The sequence below is a fragment of the Canis aureus genome, chromosome 2, assembly GCF_053574225.1.
Source record: "Canis aureus isolate CA01 chromosome 2, VMU_Caureus_v.1.0, whole genome shotgun sequence".
Classification (NCBI taxonomy): domain Eukaryota; kingdom Metazoa; phylum Chordata; class Mammalia; order Carnivora; family Canidae; genus Canis; species Canis aureus.
The window spans coordinates 92,163,079-92,181,031 of record NC_135612.1 but is presented as its reverse complement, the minus strand read 5'-3'; the positions used below and the strand labels follow the sequence as shown (position 1 = coordinate 92,181,031).

General features: G+C 33.9%; 1 protein-coding gene across 18 annotated transcripts in view; it reads right to left on the bottom strand.

The window, feature by feature from the left end:
* LCORL (ligand dependent nuclear receptor corepressor like) overlaps positions 1–17,953 on the bottom strand; it is a 154,696-nt gene that overhangs the window by 23,009 nt on the left and 113,734 nt on the right. For 12 of the 18 annotated variants that reach the window (XM_077881373.1, XM_077881400.1, XM_077881338.1 and 9 more), the window contains one exon: positions 5,595–5,688. The exons of 2 other annotated variants lie outside the window; for them this stretch is intronic. In XM_077881373.1, coding sequence (XP_077737499.1) covers positions 5,595–5,688 — 94 coding nt within the window. Of the gene's footprint in view, positions 1–593; positions 4,264–5,594; positions 5,689–15,982; positions 16,869–17,953 lie in introns of those variants that run through there. 4 more of the 18 variants (XM_077881430.1, XM_077881419.1, XM_077881483.1 and 1 more) reach the window with 3 other exon arrangements.

Below are 17,953 nucleotides of genomic sequence, written 5' to 3'. Positions count from 1 at the left end.
GAAGTCAGTTTTTCATATTAATATAAATAATTCCTATAGTGAATCAAAAAAGTCAGTGTAGTCAGTTTTTTTTTTTCTTTTCTTTTGTTTTTTTTTTTTTTACTGAATGAGTAAATCAATCACACACCAACAGTGTTGTAAATTTAAGTGCAAAAGCATTGAAGTGCTTTACTACAAATTACAACCTAGAAACACGTTAACTGAACAATTAAAATTCATACAATCAGATTTAGATATATAACAACACAAAGTAGGAACAGAATTACAGTACATTTACAACACAAGACAGATACATGAATTCATTAGAAAATATTGTAATAAATAATTCATGAATTATAGTGCAATTGATTTATGCATAAATATAACTAATTGCCTAACAATCAGTTTATATTAACAAAATCTGTCAAAATCAAGGCAGCCACAGAGTTTTACTAAATTACTGCGACAATGGAAATACTGCAATTAAAAAACAAATACAAGTATTTGTACTGTAAACAACTAAAAAAATCAGTCTCACTAAAGTTAGTATACAATTTAATATAAAATTGTCATTAGCTACCAGAAATGGTTTAAACAACTTTACTGAGCAGTAGTTTTCTAAAAACAGAGGCACTGTTTTTTCTTTTCCTTCTTTTTTTTTTTTTTTTTTAAATATAAAATACTTGAGGAACATTCAAATAAGTAGAAAGCATATAAGGGTTGCTTTCACCTTCATTAAAAGTCTGCTGAAACTGGATTTTTCAGAAAACTGTCAATTAATAAGTAGTAACTGGTAACTAAATTTATAAAGTACTTTGAAAGTTTAACATAAAGAACATCTTTATAGAATCACTGGGGAGAAGGGGAACCCATAAATTTCCCTGCCTTTCCTAGTTTGTATAATCAAAAGTTAACTCAATAATTAGAAACATTTTGTTTCTTTTAAAAGTTATGGGTTGATCATTACCTATAAACTATCAAAAAATATTTAATTTACTATTTCTGACCAAAAATAAATAATACAAATACTAAATGCTGCAAATTAACTATAATATTACCTATAAAACTACTGATCACTGTGAAGTCAATAGCAAAATGATCCCTGATTTTATGAATCCTGTAAAGTTTTTGGTCAGGTCATCTTCTAAATGATATAAAAGTGTTCTGTAAGTATCCCTTTACTATAAACTTCTCAATCAATTTACTAATGTAAATATAGTGTGAGGAATAAAAAAGCTCAATATAAATATTATGTAATGCATTCAGGCCCCCAAATTTTTGCAAGTAAAATTCTGTATAAAGAGGTCAATAAAATCGTGGTGAAACATTTACTTTGTTTTTTAAATTTGTTTTTCAATGGGGGAGGAGGGGAAATATATTAAATAATCCAAGTTCTGGCCCTCACAAAATATGGCTTAATTCTTTAAAAAGAAAGATGACCCTGACATCTGCTGTTTTGCAATCTATTATGTATATTTACTTGGGAAAAAAAAAAAAAAAAAGAGCAAGAGGATTCATACCCTAGTATGCAGGTAACGTTAAGCTGAAGAGGGTTCAGTATAGATCTAAGAGACCAAGTAACTACCTGGTTGTGTAGTTTCCCACTCTTCAGTTTCTTTAAACGTAATGTAAGCAGTTTTTAAATGTAATAGCTGAAAATCTCTTTAGTATTACATATATATGTGATTATTAGATACACACAAACACAAGTGTAAAAACACAAGTATTTGACAAGGTGCACTTATTTTTTAAATTCAGCTTTAAGTATTCCTTTTGGACTTAGGAAAATTGGCTTAGAAAAATGACCGGAACCTGAATTTTAACAGAGAAAAGGGGCACTCGGAGAATTCTGAATATATGAAGCAAATCCCCATTCTTTATATGGAGGCACATGCTTTATAACATTTTACCACTAAAACTGCATACTCCATAAATCCAACATGGATACTCTGAACCACATTTTAAAACTGCTATATAAAAATTATTGGTCTCTCTTATGAGTCTAGTAAAAGTTAAAATGCACTGCCCAGCTTCTAACTACCCAATTAGTAGAGAGTTTACATTACTGAAAGTTCAAAACAGCTTCAGTGTTAAACATCTGTAAATCTATTCAAGACCCTGAACAAACTGCAAATTTGGTTATTAGCAAAATGATAATGTATCGCCCACCAAAATGAAATCTGTAATTCATTTTGATAAACTGAAAATGTTTTGAAATGTCACAGCAGCAAATATATTAAAGTTACACTGAGGTTTTTCAATAGTAGGAGTGTGTCACAATCCTTAAAATTTAAAGTAGTCATAACATCAACTAACCAGCACATTTAAACCAAAATTATCATTCTCAAGCTTTTTCTGTGCACATTATAAACATGCTCTAAGTTGCATTCCAACTTTCTTTTCTAACCTTACACATTAGCTTATTTTTCAAATGAAAAACAAAATTAAATTATTTTAATAATTAAATTTAAATTACTTTTTGTTCTTAGTATTCCATCTTATATTAAAGGATTCTATGGCTGCTGGGGTTAACTATGTGTCAGTTTTTTTTTTTTTTAAAGTATATACCTTATAAACCCCAACTTCCTGTAAATCAACTATTAAATGATAAATATTAAATTTCATTATACATATCATTTAAGGTTTTCTTTTCTATTCCTGGTGGATGCACTTGAGTGCATTTCATATTTCATAGAATACACTGTAGTGTACTAATACTGTATATATTAATTTTTCTTAGTATGGAGATAGTGGTCTATTTAAACTTTGATTGGTTGTTTGATGTACTTACAATAGCTGTAAGTGTATTAGGTAAAAATGTTTACAAACTATTAATATCATATTTCCATTATAAGATGGTTCAACTGAATGGCTGGAGTGGTCTTTCACCAATAAAAATGTTTCACTTGACAATTACTTGTTTTTCCACAACGCTTTATGCTATTGACTACTAAAGAAAACCTGAATCTTTTTCACCTATTTATACAAGGATTAAATACAAACTATCAGAATTAAGTAAGCAACTATATAATTCTGTCCACAGTGAAAACCCTGAATAAAACTTTTTTCAAAAGGCATGTAAGTGGTTTTTGAACTGTAAAATTTCATGTCTCCTGTCAGAGTGAGCATCTGTAATTCCCACGTGTGTATATAGACACACAAACACACACCTGTGCACATACACACACACACACACGCCAACACACATACACACACGCACATACACACACACAAACATTTTCCTAACAAGTAATCTACACAGGCTTGCTGTTTTTGCAGCTGCCAGTCCCTGAATCTGTCATATTATATAACCCAGTGTCTGGTAATCGGAGTTTCTTCTTCGGAGGAGTCTTCAGTGTTCCAGATCTTTCTTTTACCTTGTATTCTAAAGTGCTGTGAGGTACCCCATAAATTCCTTGTGCTTTGGAAACACTCATTTTTCCGCTCATTACCATTGCAATAGCCTCTTCCATTATTTCATGATCGTATTGGCGATAACGGCCACGTTTTTTCCTGGGCTGCTTATTATCTTTTCGATCCAATCCATCTTCAGTATTTTCAGAGGTTCCATCAACTGTTCCATTTTTAGAATTAAGACACAAAGGAGAGAGGTCCCCATGTAGAAAATAAGAGTCAACACTTGAGTGAGTTACAGGCCCAGAACATTCTATTTTGTTCTGTTTAGGGAGTATATTTTTCAGTTTTTGGAGAGCTGATCCTTCTAGGACTGGAGAGGTTTTGGAAACTTGATACATAACATCCAGCAGACCAGGACCATCAGGTTGTGGTTTTGAAACAGAACTTACTCGGAGCTGAGGAATTTTTAACTGTACAGTAGGATGTGAAGTTTCATATTGTAGGCTTTCATTTTTTTCTTTAAATTGAGTAACCATTTTCTGTAGAGTTAACTGATGGAGGTAACTGGAAGCTGTTGGGAATTTTAATTCTGAGGTTTCAAGTAGATTGAGTTTACTTTTTTCTGTGCGCTCTGCTTGAGCTCTTGCCCACAAGGCTACTTTTTGCAGTACTGCACAAGTTTCTTTACTGTCTTTATATGAGTAACTATCATTGAAATCTCGAGTTTTGTTTTTAAAAGACGCAGGCTTCCCTGCTGGTAAGGCTTCTAAGTGGAGAAGTAAAGTTTTTTGAGGTATGCCATAAAGTATGCCTGCTTTATTTATGTCCAGTGCTCCAGACTGAATGTCTTTCAAAGCTTTTGAGAGCAAACCATCTGCAAACTCAGCACTTCTTTCCACATAGTCCTCTCTGTTTCTGTGTAGTCTCCTGGATGGATGGAATGAAACGATGGTAAACTGATGCATGAGAGACTCTCACACAGCTATGGAAGGGGAGGGTCCACTCCTTTATTATACTCCTTGCTTAGGTAACATCACTGCTTATGACTCTTTTTAAGTCTGTGAGATGTAGTAGTTACTCCTTATCAAAGCAAACGCTACAGTCCTGGTAGGACAATGTGTCAATCATACGGTGGCCTCAACGGGCAGACCTTCCAAGAACATAAAATCCTAACTCAGTATTTGTAAAAATATTCTCATGATGTTGCTATTCCTCTGACAGATGCTTGCAGAGCAACACTTATAATTTTTATTTGTACAATTAGAGTTCCATTATAAAAAATACCCAAATCCTAAAGGAGTTTTTGTTAGTAGAAACGTGACGTTACCGCTAAACAAGTAATAAAAGAGTCAACCCCTTTAAAGGAAAATTGTAGCAGCAAGAATATTTCCAAACACAAACACCCCATATTTCCACAGACTAATTTTTCTCTAGACAAAAACTTAAAATTTGAAACAAGTAGATAAGTTATATTTGGGTAAAATAATTTGATACTACTATGTTATTTCTGTTTCAAATATATCACTGTAATTTTCTCAAAGAGAAGCTAACTGTACCTTATGACTCAGAAGCTAGTACAGCCTTAGTTGAAACAAATCACACTCTCCAGCTAAGATTTAAATGTGACAAAAAAGCTTCCTATGCAGTTTGTTAATGGGAAGATGCAAAAGTCACTAAATAAAAATCCAAAAATCCAGCAGAATAGCATCTCACTGCTGATTTTTTAATTAATTTAAAGAGAGCCTTCAAAGTATGAAAGGACTTTTTGTGGTGTTTGCTAGATATATATCACTGTATATATTATATAAAGTTTGCCACCACACCTAAAGCACAGTGAAAAAAAATGTAAATACTCTAAGCTGTAAGAATTAGTAAGTATGGTACTTTTAGAATTTGCTGATTGTTTATAAAATTAAATAGTGAAATCACATATTTTCCTTAAAATTGCCTCCTGAATACTGAATTTTAAATTTTCTCGACTCGTCCTGCTTCTTAAGAGTTTGCAGCCTATGATTAAGTTGGTAGTTCATTTTAGTAACATGAACTAAAGTTTGGTGATTGTTCTGATAACTTTTCTTTAACAGAAAGAATAAAAAAGAAAGAGAAAGGACAAATGAAAGGTATGAGAGACACACATATGAGTGACAAAAATTCTGGAGGAAAGCTATATATGTCAATCTACTCAAAGTAGTATTAAGAGTTCTCTGTAGAGATAATTGTATATTAATATTAAATTATGTTTCCTAGATATTGCTTACCCAGCCATTGAATTTTCAGAAGAAGGATCACATATGGATGACTCTTCAGATTTTATGCTGGTTTTCTTTGTAGAGAGATCTAACACTCCATCCCCTATAATTTTTGCAAGAGAAAAAACTTTATATTTGTGACAGGTAGGTTTACATTTTAACATTTCATATTTTGCTGATCTACTAATTCATGACCTAAAAATTAACATTTGTATTTGACATGTGGCCGTTACCAACTCATCTTGTGGTTTTAGCAACAGGACATGACTGGGAAGGCACTACATAGGAAAAAAGAATCGAGAAGGAGCTGGCACTGCCAAATGATATGAAGAAACAAACAGGCTGTGATATAAAATCTGTTTAAAATCAACCTTTGGTCACTTTTCCCATTGTTCTGCTGTGAACAGCCATTAACTGCTTATTCATGACTTTTTTCTACTCAAGGCTGCTCAGAGGATGCTTCGAGAAAATAGGAATGATGTAAGTTGTACAAAACAGAGATCACAGAAAAAATGATGATGAATAAGAGAACAATTATTAGCATTTACTAGGACTAGCAATATGTGGAACATAGATTTAGGTAAACTGTGACTCCACATATGACCAATCTATTTTTTTTTAGAACTCACTGTAAAATTTTACTATTTTACATAGCTGAAATGCGTAACAATTGCATCATTGCCTTTGTAATATACTGTGTTTATATCTGTGATTGGATGAAGACATTACCTATAACAATATAACATTTTAGGAAAAATAGCTTGTTAGGAAACAACTGCCTAAGTATTTATTAAAATGTAGTTATTTTTATTACTATTATAACATTGAATTTACATAAATAAAACATGTTAATCTGACAAACTTAAGGATGGAAAAGAATAAAAATATACTATGAATTTAAAAGAGCACTAAATAATACTATTTCTTTACTGATAGCTAAAAATTTGGAAATTTAAGTTATAAAGAATCATTATAAGAAAACAGGTTTAAAAAATATAAAAATTCAAGTTGGCTTAAAAAAACTCAACTGGGTTTTATTGTTACCGTGCAAATTTACCCAACACTTAGGTGGCCTGGCAAGATACAAAGACAAAAATAAAACGCCTCACTCGTATCTTGCTATGTGTAATTCAATGATTTTGTTGAGTGCCTACTATGTGGAAAGCACTATTTTAGGAATTTGGAAGCAGCAGTAATGAAGGCATAAAAAGTACCTTTTGTCATGGTGCCAACCATGACCAATCAAGCATGTTATCTGGGGGAAAGCTTCTATCAGGAACAGTTTGTGCAAAGACTGTGATATGGAATCATTTTTGAAATGTCTGAGGAATAGCAACGAGGCCCAGGTGGCTGGAAGCCAGGCTGAGTGAAAAAGATCAGAAATGTAGGAAGGCAGATCACATTAGGCCTTGAAGGTCATGGTGAGAAATTTTAAATTTATTTATTTTAGTTTTTAAAAGATTTTATTTATTCATGACAGACAGACAGACAGACACACACACACACACACAAACACACACAGAGGCAGAGACACAGGCAGAGGGAGAAGCAGGCTCCACGCAGGGAGCCTGATGCAGGACTCAATCCAGGACCCCGGAGTCACGCCCTGAGCTGAAGGCAGATGCTCAACCGCTGAGCCACCCAGGCGTCCCTGAATTTTATTTTAAGAGACACAGGAAACCCTTGGAGGATTCTAAGCATTAGACTGACACAATTTTAATTTATGCTTTTAAAGGATCAATCTGTTTTCTGGCAAGGGGGTAAAGGTGGAGTGGAGAAACCTGTTGGGAAAGGACTAGGGTATTCTTAAACTCTGGGCTTTCATACTTTAAGTTTCCCCTGTTAGAAGACTCTTAATTCTTTCCTTCTATCCTCACACTCATCCTAATTCTCACCAAATCTTACTGGTCATTACTTACTTATTCAGTCATTCAGGCCACAACTTGGATTTGGGTGACTGTCACTATTCTAGGTTCTACAGTTGCAACACTTACTTATAATATTTGGCATTAAGCATGCTATATTCTAGTAGCTTATATATTTACCAGTGTTAGCCATGCAGACTATAAACTATGAGAAGGCAAAGACCGTGTCCATTTTATTCACCCGTGTATCCCCACCGCCTAGAAGAGTGCCTGGCATACAGTAAGTGTAGAGTAAATTTTGAAGAATTAAAAAAGGAGACTGGATAAGCATAAGGTACATAGTACCTTGAAAAATTGTTAAATGAAGCATCTTGCTCCAGGTTATCTGTTCAGCTCAATTTTTTATGTTTTGTCTCCAACTCAGCTCAGCCCCTCAGGTTTCCCATGGATCCAATCACTTGCAGTCCCTCAAACATGCCATGTGGTGTCAGGTCTCTCAAACTGCAGTACGTGGTTCCCTCTGCCTAGAATGCTCTACCTTTTCAACTTGTCAAACTCCTACTCATCCTTAAAGATCCATATGCCCCCAAGCAAAGCTGATTATTGTTTCCCTTGTGTTGACATTTATAACACTTAATGACACTTGTGACACTGTCTTGCAATTACTGATTTTTATATATACACAAATATATATATATATACATCTTTTTATCCCACAAGACTGAAGGATCTTATTTATTTGTATTTCATACGTAGTAGAGTGCTGTAACCTACTAAAAGAAATGAATGTTGTCTTCTCCTTTACTATCTCATTTCTCTCCTTCAACAATTAAAAACTTTATTATTTCAAGACTTTATAAGATCACCATTAAAAACCATTACTACCTAATCCATATTCAGATTTACCAGTTTTTTTTTTAAGATTTTATTTATTTATTCATGAGTCACAGAGAGAGGGGCAGAGACACAGGCAGAGGGAGAAGCAGGCTCCCTGTGGGGAGCCCGATGCGGGACTTGATCCCGGGACCCCGGGGATCACAACCCTGAGCCAAAGGCAGATGCTCAACTACTGAGCCACCGAGGCGCCCCAGATTTACCAGTTTTGATCCTGCTCATATTTTACATAGTATATAGGACATAAAACACACTGTTCATAAATCTTTTATTCCTAGTCAATGTTACAAAATGAATTAATGAAATTTCTCCAATTCTATACTCTTTTAGACTTTTGATATAATTTAAAGTTAATTAGTCCACAGACCAGAAATAAGAAAAGGAGGTACAGGGAACAACTCCTCTCTCTCCTTTACATTAACTATGCCTACTTGTCTATTGCTCTCTAGTTAGGGCAGTAAAGGCATTCTTGTCCTTTTGGGGCCATTCTTAGACACATGGCCCTGGTTAGGGATAATTTTAATCTTAAGGATGAACTAAACCTAAGTCTTATTCCATCCTTAAGAGAGCTACCCAAATCAGGTTTATACTCCTGATTTCTTTTCTTTCAGAACGCTAAACAGTGACCGAGGTGACAGATGCTTTCATTTTTTCCCCACAGCCTTGTCTCCATATCTAGGCTACCTATGTTAAAAGCTTTGCTCTAGAAGTATTTGCTAACTTAAATAACACACTATCGTTGCTATCTAGTGAAGACAGAAAATATACTCCTTCAACATATTTCTACCACACAGTAAAATTATGTAATCAATGAACATTTGTGTAGTGAATACAAGATACATAAATATATAAATAAAGAACTTTAAAAGAAATTTTAGTTGTCACAGAAAATCTCACTTTTCGTTAGCAGTGCTTTGGCCTATAGTAAAGTATTTTGCTGATATCCTTACTTCTTTATACACCATAAAAGCCTAAGCTCAAGAGTTATCTCTAGGACTGTCCAAATTAGAAAAGCAAAACCAGTAAGAGAAGGGGAGAGACAGCCTGGGAAGGCTTGAGAAAAAGAAAGACACTTGACATTAAAAGACATTTGGGCTTAATGGGCATTTTCTTGCTCCTGCTGATTTAGATCTAGCTGAAGTGATTACCTCTACGAGCATCACTCCTTCACATGGGAGACAGCACATCATAACTGGATTGTTTTGCGTGCATATATTTCCAAAGTACTAATGATTAACCTAATGGATAACTAAGCACATTTTTAAAAGATTTTATTCATTCATCTGAGAAAGAGAGGGAGAGAGAGCGAGTGAGTGAGCATGAGCTGGGGCCAGGGAGGGAGAGGGAGAGGGAGACGCAGGCTCCTGACCAAGCCGGGAAACCAACACAGGGCTCAGTCCCAGGACTGTGGAATCACGACCTGAGCCAAAGGCAATACTTAACCACTCTGGTGCCCCCTTTTTAAGGATTTTATTTACGAGAGAGAGAGAGAGAGAGAGAGAGAGAGAGAGAGAGATAATATATGTGAGCGGGGGTGGGGGGCAGAGAAAGAGAGACAAGCAGACTCCCCGACGAGGAGGGAGCCTAACTCAAGGCTTGATCCTAGGACTCTGAGATCATGACCTGAACCAAAGTCAGACGCTTAACCAACTGAGCCACCAAGGCGCCCCCAAAACTGAACACTTATTATGTTCCAGGGCAATATAAATTAAGTAGAAGAAAAAAAAAATTAAGTAGAAGACAAAGAGACTGAAATTTATTTACTATTCAACTACTGGTAGGTAACTTAGGTTATCTGTGTTTTACACTATTACAAACAATCCTGAAATGAAAGTCTATTTAAATGTCGTCTTGTGCTCATGTATAAGAATTTTTTTTTTTTTTAATATACACCTAGTAGTGTAAATGCTGGATTTACATTTTGGAATTTAGTAGATACTACCAAACTTCTTTATCATATCCTTGATGACATTTGGTATTGTTGAGATTTTAAATTTTTGCTAATCTGGTAAGAAAAGCAAATTATAGGAATAAATTAACAAGAGTGCACTTAGTATGCATTAATGCAAATTTTTAAAGCACACAAAATTATTTTACTTATAAATGCAAAATAGGTTTTATCAAAGGTTGCTTCTAAGATGTAAACAAAAGGATGTGATAGTTCCTTAAGAGAAAGCATATCAGAGGCAAACATGATCAAATAGTGACAGGAACATTACTATTTCTACATACTTGGAAATTACCTAATAATAAATACAAATTATTCCCATTTACTTGTTAATAGACTTGGTCTTAACACTACAATTTACTTATTTTTGATCAAACACTAATGCAAAATGTATACAATTATTATTATTATTTTTAATGATTTTATTTATTTATTCATGAGAGACACAAAGAGAGGGGCAGAGACACAGGCAGAGGGAGAAGCAGGCTCCATGCCAGGAGCCCGACGCGGAACTCGATCCCGGGACTCCAGGATCACGCCCTGGGCCGAAGGCAGGCGCTAAACCACTGAGCCACCCAGGGATCCCCCTAAAATGTATAGAATCAAAGAGAGGCCTTTCAACGAGGTCAGGCAATTGTATATATTACACTACCAGACAGAACTTAAAATGGACTGATCTTTGAAAAACCAAAACCATGCCTAATAAGCTGGGCAATTTCTTGATACCAAAGCTTTATTGGGTTAGTTTTATATTTAGAATTCACCTTCTGTTAAAATCAAGATTTGAATTTTCATTTACAGATTGTTTTCAGTTCCGTATTTTCATGTAAATTCCCGACCAAGTATCTATTCAAAGCAGACGAGTGCAATTGTCACAACATAGAGTTGTTTTTTCACCCCTCCAAGGACACCCTTCTTTCTCATCTCTCATCTTATGGCCTTTGTCCATTCTTTAAAGTACGCTCTCTGTTCTCTTGGCCTGACAAGTTAATTTCTACACATCTTTCAGGACCATGCATCCCATCAAATGTTTTCCTAATTTTCCCCACAATACCCTTTATATTCTTCTATACTGTATATTAAGATGTGTTATTAGTTTAGTACCTAAAGTCTAATGGGAGAGTTAGTAACTATTTTTAAAATCTATTTAAGATTTATATGTAATTAAGCATAACTACCTGGTCGATCTTCTCACCAGACTCCCTCCCTAAGCCAGGGCCTGGAAGGAACAGTACCTCAACACAGATTTATTCAGTGGCTCATCAATGACTTGCTCTGTTTGTCGCAACAGTCAGCATTGCATACAACAGACTCAAACAGTCATGCAATCAATGAACTTTGTTCCGCTAGTCAGAAATAACAACACAGTCAAAATGCTGATATCTATATGGGAGAGAGGGTTAGTTTCACACAGAAAAATTCTGCTCAAGAATGGTTTCTATATTTTTTAGGTTTTAATAATCATATAGATTTTTCTTCAGAAATTGTCAAGACTGATGATCACTAATCAATTATGAATATTAACTATATTACAAACATATTAACTCCTCACAATACTATTGGCCTTCAGTTGCTGTTCGAGATAAATAATGAAGCTCAGTCCATACAGCAGCATGAGTCTGAGATAAAAGGTCTTTGAAACTACATGATCTCTCATCAATATTAAATATGTAAATATTAGTAAGAGTCACTACATGAAAGCAAGTAAATTTTAATGAGGAGAAAATATCACATACATTTTGTTATCTAGAAGGGAAGAATATTCCAAATTAAATTTCATAGAAATGGCAATTACTAGCGATAAAGCTTTCATCAAAATCAACGGTGCTTAAAAGTTAGTAATTTTTGATGCAAACTGCAAACTTATGTTAACAGCCTTAATAAATACCTTAAAGCTATTTCTACCTTCTTAAATGGGTCTTGTCTTAAAAAAAAAAAGATTTATGAAAGAGAGAGTGCACACGTGTGTGAGTGTGCACAGGTGGGGAGGGGCAGAGGAAGAGGAAGAGTGAGAATCACAAGCAGACTCTGCTGAGTGTGGAGCCAGCCTCATGCGGGGCTTGATCCCATGACTAGAGACCACGACCCAAGGAAACCACAGGTCGGACGCTCGACAGACTGAGCCCCCCAGGCGCCGCAGGTCTTGTCTTTCTTTTATGCCCTCAATGTCCTAGTCAGCCTCTGTGGAGTCCGACTCTTTCTGGTCTTAACTGTACCCTTTAGGAGATTCCTATGCTGTAAATTTTAATTCATTTATATTTGGCTGATTTCTAGAAAATATTAGTAACTCACAAATAATCTAAATACATAAAAATAGTATTTTTCTATAGTACATAAAGTGTGAAGCACTACCTGAGAGTATTAGGTATCTTAACCCATTTAGTGCTTATACAACCCAATACATAAATAGGTTTCCCTAATTTGCAAACTTTAATGACACAATTGAAAGTGAAAGAGAGGTTAACTATCCTGCCCAGGGTCACACAGTTGTAAGTAGTAAAAATGCCATTCAAACTCAGACAGCCCTGTACCAGAAACTACATTTTAACTACAATTCTAATCTGCGATGTTTTGAAAAGAAAAATTACAACGTTGGTAATGGTGCGATAAACATAGCGTGGTCAAACATTACTAGTTCAGGAATACAACCCTTTTGGAAACATTACAGCAGTATGTCATCACAAATCTTAAGAATGTTCATAGTTTTCTTAAATGTTCACACTTTTTTTTTTTTTTTTTAAGATTTTATTTATTAAAGACACAGCGAATGAGAGAGAGAGAGAGAGAAGCAGAGACACAGGCAGAGGGAGAAGCAGGCTCCATGCAGGGAGCCCGATGCGGGACTCGATCCTGGGTCTCCAGGATCACACCCCGGGCTGAAGGCGGCGCTAAACCGCTGAGCCACCCGGGATGCCCAAATGTTCACACTTTTAAGAAAATATTTAACATGAAAATGTTGTCATGTACAAAGATATACCAAAGATTTTAATGTTACTGATCAATACAATTTTTACAACCCCATATAATTAAAAAATGGTTATATAAATCATAGTAGTTTCACTTGAGAATTAAGTCTAGGTATCAGTTAAGGTAATTAATAAAACACTGAACATTGTGCAACTGCTATTACAAAGTTTTTAAAAAGGAGGATATAAACTTGAATAAAAATATAGACAATGAACCATAAAAAAAGCCAAAAAATCAAATATAGAATAACACTTGGAAGTAAATATACCACATGACAACAATGCTGATCTTTGATGAGGATCTGATTAGTAAAATATGTGTGTGGGCACATACCTGCATACATATAACTTATTAACTCAAATTTACTATCAAAACTTATTAACACAGTAATACCAAAGTATAAAATTCCCTAGGATTACCCAAATTTTATTTTTAAATTGTTTTTGATGTTACTGATTTAACCACTGAGTTGAAGTTCCAGAGTCCTGGGGGAAATAACCAATAAAATATCAGAGTAGCATATCAATTAAGTTTTAACACTGGTTTTTCCTTCCCTTCTTTGCCTCCCTCTACAAGCAAGCATGTTTTTAAAAGGGAAAGTTATAGCCTTCCCAAAATGGTTTACTTAGTGCATATATAGCTGAAACCCATAGAATTCATTCATTTACTATTTATTAGTAATAAAAGGCAATATAAATTAAAGTGCTTATCGTGAATTTAGGATGCAAAAATTAACTAAGGTCTCAGTACTTCCACCAAATACTGAATTGAAACAAAATTTCACAAGGCTTCAAGTCCATACTTAAAAAACATTTTCAAAAACAAGTTCTCTTTTTTACCCCATGTATTGCACTACCTTATTCTATAAGTTTAAATTTTAACCAAACATTTTACTAAAATGTGCGATATTTACTTATTACAACAATATCACACTGGAAGACTTTACATTTGTTAACCATACATTTGATAGTCTCTATCATGTATATTCAAAAATGATTTATATTTTTAAAAACTTTTTATTGAAATATGACATTCGTAATAAAAGCACACACAAGTATACAGTTTAATGAATTTTCACAAACTATACAGTCCTATGTAAATAGCATCTAATTATGACCATCAACCAAGAGACACCCCCCCCACCCTATCTGCCTCTGATCACTGACTCACTATCCCCCCCCACTATCTTAACTTCTAACAGCTTTATGCATGCGCACCTTGTTGCAGCAACTTTACTTCTAGGAATACATGTGAAGTAAAAATTGAGTACAAGGTCTTAGCTCAAGCAGGCTTACTTACATATGTAAAGACAGAATGAAATATGTGATCGTTCCACAAAATATAATACTATTCAACTAAGTGATTCTGTATTAAAGTTATTTAGTAACAAGGATGTTTAAAAATATTATTTTGAAAAACACAAGTTGCAGAGGATTGTGAAGCGTATGATTTGTGGGAGTGAGCTCTGGGAAGACAAAGAGAGAGTGAGTGTATGTATTTCTTCCCAGAAGAAACTGGATTGAAAATTTAACAGGAGCAGTTACTGCTGGGTAGGTAAGAAAGGATAATTTTTATTTTCTTCATTTGCTTATTTATTTTCTAGTTTTCCTATAACACTTGGCTTTTATAATTCATTTATTCAATTAATACTTATTGAATGGATACAATATGCCAGTCATTTTTTAAGGCACACAGGAAACAGTAAGGGAATATGATAGAAAATGTTCTGCTTTCATGGAACTTACATTCTAGAGGGGAAGACAAAGAAAAGATAAACAAATCAATAAAAAAAATGTCACAAGGTAATAAGACTTATAACGAAAATAAAACACAGTAATAGGACACAGTAATAACAATGGCAAGTGGAAGTTACTATGCTGGAACAAATGATGGGGCAAAGCCTCTGAGAAGGTGATCCACTCTTTTTAAAAAGATAAATTCAAACATGTAAGAATATAGAATGATTCCCCCTTATATCCTCTCTTCAATTTGATCAATTACCTAGATTTTTGCTATACTTGCTCCATTTATCCCTATTAAGTATTTTATAGCTAATTCCAGATGTTACATCATTTCTGTGGCATGAAACTTTAAAACATAAACATTTCCATATATAACTATACCAATTCTTTGCTATGGTCTAAAACTTGGTTTGTACTGAAATTCGCTCCAGTGAGTCTTCAGGACACTGACTTTGTTTTTTAAGTTTATTACTTATTATTTACTTATTATTACTTAAGTAATCTCTACACCCAACGTGAGGCTCAAACTCAAAACCCTGACATTAGAAGTCACGTGGTCTTGCAACTGAGCCACCCAGGTGCCCCAACACTGACTTTTTGAAGAAGCTAGGTCATGGGTACTAATAGATAATATTTTACATTACGGTTTGTTCTGTTTCCTGTGGTGTCCTTTCCTTTGTTCTATGTCCCAATAACTCTGATAAACTTGGAATTAACTGTAAAGCAAATGGTTCTCAAACTTTTGGATTTCATTTCTTTTTACTCTTAAGAAATACTACGGACCACAAAAAGCTTTTGTTTAGATGAGTTACATCCATTGATATTACCATATTATATAGAAATTAAATGGATAAATTTAAAAAATATTCTTAATTGATAACAATAACTTTAATTGTTAATGTTTTTAAAAACATTTTATAGAATAACATTTTCAAAGTAAAATAGATTTTTAAATAATTTTGCATATCTCTATAATGTCTAGCTTAATATAAGATAGCCATATTGTCATATATGCTTCTCTATTCAATATATTTAGATATACTAGTAGTCTCTGGTGGACTTCATTATATACTTGTGAGAGAATGAGAGTGAAAAGGACAAATAATATTAGTATTAGTGTGACCCAGGGTATCTGAAAAAGTTTCAGGGGCTCCAAGAGCTTTCTGAACCATATTAGAGAACCACTGGCCTAAAGAACTGCTTGGATTCCTTTTCAATGTTTTTGGCAAGAGTACTTCAAAAGTGATACGACATATGATGTGGCACATAAAATCTAATCTCAATAATGTTCAAGTGATCAGTGTGTTCTGATGGTGATAATTTGACCCTGCCTCCATTGTACAGTTCCCGAAATAACCTCTCGTCTAATAGTTTTATTTTCTAATGATGATGTTTGATGCAATTCTCTTATTAGGAGCTGCAAGATATTAGTATTTTTAGTCTATCATGTCTTCCATATTTATTAGCTGGAATTCTTCTTTAAGAATCTTCCTTAAATGATGGCTATTTGGTCCTGAAATACGATTTGTTTAAAAAGAAAGAAAGAAAGATGAATGCTTAACTTTTTCCTTTAATTGCTCATTTGCACAGTAAGCAGTTGGTACACTGTGTACCTTCAGTGTGGACTAAAGACTTTGATTATTATAAACTAATGGATTTTAAAACATTCAGCTTGCTTCAGTTACAATTGTTCTTCGTTTTGATGCTCAAATGTTCTCTTATTGGCCAATGGGGAACCCTTAACATTGGCTTCTGTATTCTGTTGACAAATTAGTCTTTGGAGCTTCCTTGCTTGCTGGCACAAGATGTTCTAGGCTCATTTTGTACATTTTCTGATCCAGACTAGGATTGCAAGGAGGCCAGATTCCTTTTAAAGGAAAATAATGTTTAGAGATCATGATCCAGGTATAGGTTCAATTGAAATGTCACTGCTTTTAGGGTACTTCAGCAGACTAGGAAATACATATTTTTGAAGAGAAAAAAAATTTGTGAATTTGCATGGACATTTCCAAACCACATGTAATATTACAGGGTTTTTACTACTTTGATTTTATTCGTTTTTCTTTTCTTACCCTAGAAATCTTGTTTCCCTAACAATGTTATATGATTATATATTTATCATTTATTTTTTTTTATATTTATCATTTAAAGAACAAACTGGCAATATTATTACTAATATTACCAAAAGGATTTCTTTAAAGCACTCTGTCCTTAAAATATCCTCTACTAAGAATGCACAGTCAAAATACTGGCTTATAGACATATAAGAATTATAGACATAAATTCTTTCCTCAGTGCCAATATGTTACTAATATAATGCAGCCAGGATTTGTTTGCTACATTCTTTCTCAAATTTTAAGGATTGCTTTATTTTAAAAAATGTATATCCTTTGGAATATATAGAATATTTACATAAACTATATAATAAGGTCCATTCACAGTATTTTCATCCCGTCCCCTCTGCCTCATCCTACTTCATCCCTTTATAGGTAACCATGCTTTTAATTTTTATCCCTTACTGCTTTTTTTGCAAATGAGAATATATTTCCAACCCTTTGCTATTATAAAGAATGTGCTCAAGTGTATAATCTTGAATATAATACGTAAAACAGAGAGACAGAGAGGGGGGCAGGGACAAGATCTTAGAGAAGCCATACAAGTCATGGAAATAAATTTAAATTTTGTTTTTCATATATTAGAAAACTAAGAGGAAGATTTTAAATACAGAAGTAATGTAAGTTTTACTTTTATTTAATCTGAGAATGAGAACACAATTTTGTCAAACTGGTAACTTCAAAAGTTGTATTAAGGTATACATTATGAAAGATATCTCTTTAGAGGGAAAATAGAAGAAAATTACAGAGAAAACTAAAGTCCACTGTATTGCACTTAGAAACCATGTGGTGCTACAGTGGCCAATTTTATATCAAACTCTAACAAATATTCAGAAAA